We start from the raw sequence: 10,084 nt of genomic DNA on the forward strand, positions 1-10,084 counted from the left end.
CTAGTTGTAAGTAGAAATAGTAACTAACCTGTTCATCTATGACGAACCCTTTATTGATAATCTTTTGACCTGCATCTTTCACATGTTTCTTGGGTGACTCAAGAGCAACATAATTTAGTTTTCAAAAGCTTTCGACAATGAACAAACACTTGTGAGATGATTTTTCTATTTTTCTCTTACCATATATAGTAGGACTTATCGTTACCGACCAACACTATATGCACATAAAGGAGTTGATTTTTCATTATTTCTTACACATATCAGAGAAATAGATATTGAACACGAATAAATACAAAATATAACGATGACGTCACAAAAGGAGAAGTTTTAATCATACTTCCTGTTCACAAAAAGAAAAATATACAATCAATTAAACATGATACACTACTACACAAACAAAACAGAAAATAGATGTAACGAAGAAGAAATAACCCTCAGTTTCTAGCAAAGTTTGATCAAACTATTATTTAAATAGAATTATAGAATTTTTTTTTATATATAAGGTAAAATTCTAACTGATTTAGAAGTATTAAATATTATAATTTTTTATCTAAATTATATCACTAAACCTAAGAAAATAAAAATTAAATTAATTACAAAATTATTTCACCAAAAATTAAAAGGAAATATTTTTAATTTTTTAACACATATTTTTAACAATGCAAAACCATAGAAAAACAAAACCAACGTTTTAGCACTGATTTTCTTAACAATGCCAAAAATATAAAAAAACAAAAACAATCCCTTTTATCAACCAAAAATAAACAGTGGAATTACCTAAAATAAAAAATGAAATTGGAGAAGTATAAGTATCCTAACCAAATATGAAAAATACCGACGTAACCTTGTCTCTATCTAATGCGTCTTTTATATATTTAAGGAGTATTTTTTAATTATAGAAATTAATTCTACTAATACTTCTTACCATATAATTTCTTCTACCATATATTTTAGGATTTTTATTTTAATTATTAATTAAAAAATATAATAAAAAAATAAAAAATAACGATTTTGTCTATTACAGAGAGTTGTAATGAAGGGCAAAAAGTTTAATTCACTTTTCTAAGGGTCTTCACACTTTTAGTATATTATAGATTATAGATTATAGATATAAGGTAAAATTCTAATTAATTTAGGAGTGTTAAATATTATGATTTGTTACTTACATAAAATAAAGACTTTAACTAATTTGCTAGAGTTTATGTATAATTAGAATTTTAGGAAAAGACCATTGAATTTGAAACTAAAAAATGTAAAGGAATTAAAAAAAATAAAAATAGAAACGTACGTTTTTGCCTTTTTGAGTATTATAAATTTTGAAATATATATTAGCGTTTATGTATAATTAGAATTTTATTTGAGGAATATAGGAGTTTTAATAATTTCTAGAATAAAAAATGATTAAATTTTGGACTCCTATTTAACTTATAATAAGTCCTTTATTAAAATTCAAAAATACTTATAAGGTTGTAGAAAAATACGAAAAGGATTAGTAAGGAAATTTCTTCAAAAAACGGCAATGCTTTGGGAATGTAGGGGAATTTCTTTTGGATTTTTCTATATAGTATTAGAGTATTAGGGTTTAATATAAATTAGTATTTATGTATAATTATTAAAAAAATTTATTTTTTAGCTGATCTAGAATTCTTAAATTAATGAAAAAAATATTAATTGTCATTAATTTTGATTTCTTCTAATAAGGAAAGGTTTTACCATAAATATATTTTATTAATTTTTCATTTTTAAATATTAGAAAAAATAGTAAAAAGATGATTTTGTCTAAAGCAAAGACTTTTCATAAAGGGCAAAACGTTCAAATGATATTTCTAACGCTTTTCACATTTTTAATATATTATAGATATAGATAGATGTTATAGATTATAGATATAGATTGACATGAAAAGGTTACACAATATATATATATATATATATATATGTATGTATATATATATATATATATATTAATAGCTTTTTGAATATTTAAAATTTAATTGTAAGATATTTAATTTATATGATATAATCTAATTTTGCTTTAAAGAATTGACTTTTAAAAATCTAAACATGATAATTATTTTGGAACTGAGGGAGTAGCTTATTGATTGTGAGCTCTTCTTTTCTGAAGTTTCTATTTTTGCACTCTCCTTCCATCTTACGTCTCACATGCAATTAATTTAACGGTTTAATCATGAAAAGCAAGGAATTGATAGATAACGTGTTTTTTTTTTTTTTTTTTTTTTTTTTTTTTTTTTTTATTATTGATAGGAGATAAATAAAGAACTAACCTAAGAGCTAGTTAAGAAACTCTCATTGCATAATTCTCTGAATAAAATGTTACTCCCTCTATTTAAAAAAAAAATGATCTATTTTTTTTTTAGTCTGTTTGAAAAAGAATGATTCTTTTTCTTTTTTGACAATAGTTTAATTTCAACTTTCCACATGACATGTTTAAGATCACAAGATTAAAGGACATTTGGATACATTTGACACAACTTTAATTTAAGACCACAGAATTCAAAAGTTTTTTTATTTTCTTAAATTTTGTGTCAAGTCAAATTAGATCATTCTTTTTAAACATAGGTACTACTAAAATATATGGGAAATGCATCATATTTTTTTAAATTTATGTTACTAATCTGTCAGAAAGAAAAGTTTGAGAATTATTCTATAATTTTGAAGTCATAACTTTCCATAACAGTTGTCATTTATGTAACTACGTTTCACTATAACATTTTTTTTCGACTGATTTTTATGTTATATCTTGTCTCTCTATAACAACAGAGATCTCTACCTACAATAACAATAATCATCATTATGACTGCTCTATGTGAAAATCATTTTGTATATAACAACTTTACAAAATTAAATATCTGTATTTATAATTTTATTTTAACTAAAAACTAATCTATCAATTATCTGTTATTAGATATAACTTCAATAGGTTTTGTAAGTACCAAAGGAAGATTTGGAATGTCAATAACTCTTGAAATATAGAAGAGGAAAAATATTATAAGATGAAGGGTGTGTTTGGTACGAAGGAAAATGTTTTCCTAGAAAATGTTTTCTTGGAAAACAAGTTGATTTCTTACTTGTTTTCCTATGTTTGGTTGGTGGATGAAAAATATTTTTTGAAAAATATTTTATAGTGTTTGATTGGTAGATGGAAAATATTTTCCGAAAAATATTTTATAGTGTTTGGTTGGTGAATGTAAAAATATTTTTCAAAAAATACATTCTAGTGTTTAACTAAAGCGTAAAAATACAATTTAGAAAAATAATTTTTGATCTCAAAAAATACTTTTTTTAGGGTGTGTTCAATATGAAGGAGGAAAAATATTTTCTAGAAAAATAAGTTATTTCTTACTTATATTCGTGTGATCGTTATGCAAATTGGATAAATATATGTTTTCTAAAAGTATTTGTATATATTTAACAAAAACAATGAGAACGAATAGGATAAAAATGGAGGGATAAGAAAAAAGTTTTAAATTTTTTTTAAAAAATAAATTAAAAATATAGTGTTTTTTTTTTTTGCAGAGGGGTGGTAGGTGGGGGTTGGGGTTGTCAAAATAGGTAATAAGGATGGGGTGAGAAAATAATTTTGATTTTTTAAAAAATAAATTAATTTTTTTGGGGGTGGGGGTGGGGGGGGGGGGGGGGGAGGAGTTTGGTAGGGTGTTGGGGAGGGGAGGTAAGAAAAATGTTTGGATTTTTTTTAAAAGTTTAATTTTTTTTTTTGGAATGGAGTAGGATTTTTGGATAGGGGGATGAGGTAAGAAAAAAATTTAAAATATTTTTTAAATAGGGGTGGTAGGGGGCGGGGTGGGTGATTGACGGTTGGAGTAGGGATGAATGATTTTGAGAGGTACAAATATTTCAACTTAAGAGTGAGGTTGAAAGAGAGTTTTGAAAAACATTTTCCTTACTTTTTGAAGAAAAGTCATTTTTCTTAGAATTGAAGAAAATAAGTTGATTTGAAAAACATTTTTCAAAATCTTTAAGCCAACCAAATATGAGAAAATTGAAAAACATTTTCTTAAAAATGTTTTCCTTCATACCAAACACACCCGAAGTTGGTAAAAAAAAGAAGATGAAGTTGGAGACTTTTGTATTCTTCCATTTTTCAAAATCTTTTTGTATAAAATAACATATTGTAAAAATGATTTTTGAAGGTAATTTTACTGTGTTGGGTGACAACAAAACAATATCTAAATGTCAATGTTGTTATATGTGTTTAACAATCAATTATATATAACAGGTAAAAATCAATCTGATAATCGAGCTTGTTATTGAAAGATTAGTGAGGATATATTTCACATAAAGAAATAAAAACTTTAAATAAAGTTACAAAAAAAAATTGTTACGTGCAGTGGTAGTATGTCATGAACATTGATTTTGATTATTTTAACTAGGTTACCTTGTTTGTAAATAATTTGACGTGACAGTTGTATAAATAAGGGCAAAGCTGTACACATGCACTTCCAAATTTTTAGGGAGTACACCGACACACTATATAGTTTCATTTCCAGTTTTCCACTACAATATTGGTCCTTAATTAATTGAAGTGGGACCACTCCATATCGTGAAACCAATCTTCTCAGTTGACAAACAAAACGGACGGAAGTTCTATTATAAATAGCAAACTATAGATCCCATCACTTCAAGAAATCCGAAAATTCAATTTAAATCTCATGAAAATGGAAGATCAAGGCGTAAGTGCTATTACTATGAAGAGAATTCTCCTTGTGATAAATTGTTTGATATTATCTATTGGTGTTTGTGGTGGTCCTTTAATGATGCGTTTATATTTTGTTGAAGGGGGTTCAAGAATTTGGCTTAGTAGTTGGTTACAAACCGGTGGATGGCCACTCACCCTTATACCTCTAGCCGTCCTATACTTCTATCGTCGAAAAATCAAAGGCTCTGATACCAAATTTTATTTCATAACACCTCGAATTTTTATTGCATCATTCGTCATTGGGGTTGTCATAGGATTAGATGATTTTTTTTATTCGTGGGGCGGGTCAAAACTCCCCGTGTCAACTTCTTCGCTTCTTATAGCCGCTCAACTTGCCTTCACGGCAATAGGTGCTTTCTTCATAGTGAAGTTGAAGTTGACTTCTTATTCTATTAATGCAGTCGTCGTGTTGACAGTTGGCGCGGTTTTATTAGGTATTCGGGCAAACAGTGATCGTCCAGAGGGAGTGACTAGTAAAGCGTATGTTATTGGTTTTATTATGACCCTTTCGGCTGCAGGTTTGTATGGACTTATTATACCTTGTATTGAGTTGATTTACATGAAGGCAAAACAGGCTATTACTGCAACGTTGGTGTTGGAGATTCAAATGGTCATGTGTTTTGCTGCAACTGCTTTTTGTACTATAGGAATGATTGTTAATAAGGACTTTCAGGTATCTTTTTCCCATCTAATTCACTTCCATCCATGCATCCAACAATTTATGTGAACTTATTGACAGACCATGAAAATTAAGATACAATAAAATTTTAGATCTTAAATAAATCATGACATCTATGTGGCTCTATGACTTTTGAAAGATAGTGAGTTTTAAGCATTTTGTGTTGCTGTAATAGCAGTTTGCTTGAGTAATTTCCACGGATAGTCATTCATGTATTCACAATTGTCTATAAATATCACTTTTGTTTCTTTTAGGACAAGAATATCACCCAACTATTTCTATTTTCCTCAAAAAACACTTAACACTTTAAAAACCTTATTCTATCCTACTTGGCATGTCATGTTGTTAAAATCTTTTATTTTCTTAATTATAAACCTATTTAATTCTTCAAGTTCATTTATTCAAACCCACGTCTTATACACTACAAGAAAAATCTAAATTACGTAATATTTTATTTAAAAAAAATTACAAAAGAATTTACCGGTAATCTAATTCTCTACAAGTTTTTCAACCAAATTAATTCGATGAAAAAACTAAAAAATTTTCTATAAAATAAAATTTGAAGGAGAAAATCTTAGAAATTTTTTGGTCAAGCAAAATTTAATAGAAAAATCTTAAAGGTAATTATCACCTGAAAATTTTGATTCGTATGTAGATCACTTACAAAATTTTAAGCGAAAATTTTTTGATAAAAAGATAATAAAAAATGAATTCTTCTAGAGGATTTTTCCAAGTAAATTTCATAAACAAATCAAGTAAACCCACAAAGTTAACATAGGCAAAAACTTTAGAAATAGAAATTTATTATTTTTAATTTCGTTTTTTCATTTTATTTGTATTTTTATTATACTATATTTTATCTTATTATATAATTAAACACCAATGTATATCCTTTCCTCATACTAAAGTCACAAAAACCAAGCGATATTTGGTTGGGTACTATTTCAACGATTCATTTGTACTATTATATCATTTTGATAATATTTTTTTAAAAGCGAATAATTTATTTCATGACTAAATAATTTTTCATTCCTTCAAAAATAGTACATTTAATACGTATATGAAAATATGAAAGCCATCATTTTCATTTCTTTTACATTTTAAGAATCTTCAGTATATGAAATAAATAACAAAATAATATTAAATTAGTACCAATTCGTATAAATACCTTGAGTTTTAAAAATATTATTAAGTGAAGAAATAAATAAATTTAAAAAACTTTGAAAAGTACCAAATAAAATTATTCAATCCTTTAGTTTTACGTATACACTTGGACACACCAACTACTTCATTGATGAGTAATGTGCATTACATTTCTAGAGGAATTGTTTTTCTTTAAGTTGTGTGATTATCTAATATTTTTATCATGTGATGTAATTTTTCTCGTATCGAATAAAGAATAAATACAATTTATTTTTTATTTTTGTAAGAAAGACAAAATAAATATAAAATTTAAAGTATAGAATTAAATTTTTCTTCGATAATAAATATATCCTGTGTATTTATTTTTTAAAAAAGAAATAAGACCAAATTCTAGTTAAATAAGTTTGATAAGTTAAATAGATCTCTTTTTTATATCTTATATATAAAAAAGAAATTTTAATGACAAGTCATGCAAACTAGGAGAGAAGAAATATTTTTGAAGTATCACATATTTTTTGAGGAAAATTGGGATAGTTGGATGATATTCTTGTCCTAAAAGAAACAAAAGTGATGTTTATAGGCAATTGTGAAAACATGGATGACTATCCATCGAAATTACTCGAGTTTGCTTCTACTTCCTTTGTTCACTCTTATTTATTCATTATTTCAAAAATACATTTTCATTTTTACATGTTATTTTTAACATATAAAGAAAAAATATTTATATTGTTCCTATTTTACGCTTAACAATAATTATTATTTCCAAATCATTTTCCTTGACCAAAGACTATACAAAGTATTCTGATAAACCACTCATATTAATCATTGTTTTTTAAGAAACGTATAAAGTCTAAGGTGGACAAATAAACATGAACAAAGAAAGTATAAAATGGAATAGATTTAGTGTGGTGTGAGCAGGGGTAGATCAAGCTTAGAATCAGGACATCAAACCCCTCCAACGGAAAATTATACAACTTATATATTATTTTATTTATTTTTTAGGTATATATCGCATATGTTGAACTCCTTCGTTTAGTTCATGTGTTATTTATATTTGAAACTTCTTTAGAGAAAATTCTAGCTCTGAACTACTTGTGAGTTGACTTTATAAGCAGGACATTAATGATGGATGTAGCTATAAATCCAAAATTGTTTATACCCCACAGATGGATGGAGACTGTAATTTGACTACACAACAACGCGTTGTATTAAATTTGCCCGTCTTAAGTGGATGATAGCATGGTACATATCTTTGGTGTATTAAATTATTTACTTATGTGAAAAGCTACTGGATTCATATACCTAAAAGAAAAAAGAAGATGCATATATCCCATAAAATAGTACTCTTGGTACTTCTTTATATCTAGAATAATTTAGTATGACTTTGTTGCCTATTCCATTAACTAAACGCCATTTCTTGGTACATCGTATTCATCCATTACGATTAATGTGTTCCTTTGCCAAATCGAGAAAGAAGTTTTTTTTTTTTTTTGAAATGAATTTTTAATCATGTATTATTCAAATCAAACTCGAGTATATTGGTAATCAGAGATGAGTATCCCACTCCATCAAACCATATAGGATAGTTGAGTTTTATTCTATTTTTATGAGATGATATATATTTGTTGATATATATACAATAATCTATGATTTATTATAAAATAAATTTTACGTTAAACTCCATCACATAGAAATGTAATTAAAGGAGTACTAATAAATTTCTTTTAGATTTATTGATTATTTCTTTTAAAGATCAACCATTAAACTATCGGAATCGACATTGTGCAGGCAATATCAAGGGAGGCAAAACAATATAACCTAGGAGAAGCTAGATATTATATAGTGCTAGTATGGAGTACTATTATTTGGCAATGCTTTTATGTGGGTGCAATTGGAGTTATTTACTGTTCTTCTTCTTTGATGTCTGGAATTTTACTGGCAGTTTTACTTCCAGTTACTGAAGTATTAGCAGTAATTTTCTTTAAAGAGAAATTTTCAGGTGAAAAGGGACTTTCTCTTTTTCTTTCTCTTTGGGGTTTTGTCTCATACATGTATGGAGAATACAAACAAGAAAAGCAGAAGAACAATAAAAGTCAAGAAAATGAGATGACCACAATGAATAGTGAGTGTGTTTGATTTTTATTAGTACATTATATAAAGGGGTTTGTTTTTTGTACATAATACTGTAAGTGGCTTTCATTTCATTTCTACTTTGATGTTTGTAATTTGTAATGTTGCTATTAGACATGTAATAATTAATATTGTAGTATTTGAAAGTTTTGCAGTTTGTTGCCACCAAATTCTCAGTTTGCATGACTATTAAAAGCCTGCTTAGCCAAATCCTATTTAGAAAACTATTTTTTGTTATTTAGTGCGTTTTGAAAATTAAAAGTACTTTCCGTGAATCTATGTTGCCCGGACTCTTCAAAAATGTCATTAGATTCGTTAAAGTAGTCATTTTTGTTAGCCCATATGTTATTGGGCCTTTAGTTTATGGACCTTTAGGTTATTGGCTATGTATATATATAGCCTACTTTTGTTTAGTTAGTCTTAGGCTTTTCAGATTATATTGTAAACCTTAGCCTTTCTTCCTTTCAATAAAGTTCTATTAACATGGTATCAAAGCTAGTTCGATCCATGTCCTTTGATTTGTTGGTTGAAGATTTTGTAGCAGGCACCTACTGCGCGGATCGAACTCCGCGGTGAGTTCGCTGGGGGGGTACGGGGGGCAGCGCGCCCCCGTCCGGGGTTCGGGGCGGAGCCCCGATTTTTTTTTTTTTTGAGGTGCTGCTGTATTCGTTTGCTGTTTTCGTTGGGTTTTTGGTTGGATTGATTTGTTGCTGTCTTCGTTTGCTGTCTGGTATTGTTCGTCTTTCGTTCTTTTGCTTGCTGCCATTGTTGTTCGTTCGGAATTGTTCAACCTAGGGTTTTGCATCTTTTTGTTTTTTGAATTGTTTGTGTGTTGCTGTGTTTACAATGACTGGAAAGGATGATTCTCTCCAGTCCATTAGTACTCAATTAGATGGTAAGAACTATGCCTATTGGAGTTATGTCATGAAGAATTTCCTTCGTGGGAAGAATATCTGGGGTTATATCACTGGAGTAAAACCAAGACCTATCGATGATAAAACTGAAAATTTTGATTTGTTGGTGGACTTATGGGAAACTAATAACTCCAAGATTATCACTTGGATTAACAATTCTGTAACTCAGTCAATTGGTATGCAATTGGCTAAGTATGACACAGCAAAGGAGGTCTGGGATCATTTGGAAAGACTGTACACTCAGTCTAATTTTGCTAAGCAGTACCAGTTGGAGTATGATATCCGTGCTCTTCAACAGCATGATCTCAGTATTCAAGATTTTTATGCTGCCATGTCGGATTTGTGGGATCAATTGGCACTTACTGAATCTGCAGAGTTAAAAGGTTTTGGGCCGTACATTGCTAGACGGGAAGAGCAACGCTTGGTTCAGTTTTTGATGGCACTCCGTTCTGACTTTGAGGGCCTACGTGGAACAATCCTTCA

The 10,084-nt window shown here is 28.2% G+C and overlaps 1 protein-coding gene across 1 annotated transcript; it reads left to right on the forward strand.

Moving 5' to 3' along the window:
- The first annotated feature begins 4,502 nt into the window (after positions 1–4,502).
- Positions 4,503–8,857, forward strand: LOC107849708 (purine permease 3). The gene is made up of 2 exons (XM_016694267.2): positions 4,503–5,408; positions 8,346–8,857. The coding sequence occupies exons 1-2, from the start codon at positions 4,689–4,691 to the stop codon at positions 8,691–8,693; spliced, it is 1,068 nt and encodes a 355-aa protein (XP_016549753.2). The 5' UTR covers positions 4,503–4,688; the 3' UTR covers positions 8,694–8,857.
- Positions 8,858–10,084: the final 1,227 nt, after the last annotated feature.

This window comes from Capsicum annuum, chromosome 12 (genome assembly GCF_002878395.1).
Source record: "Capsicum annuum cultivar UCD-10X-F1 chromosome 12, UCD10Xv1.1, whole genome shotgun sequence".
Lineage (NCBI taxonomy): Eukaryota > Viridiplantae > Streptophyta > Magnoliopsida > Solanales > Solanaceae > Capsicum > Capsicum annuum.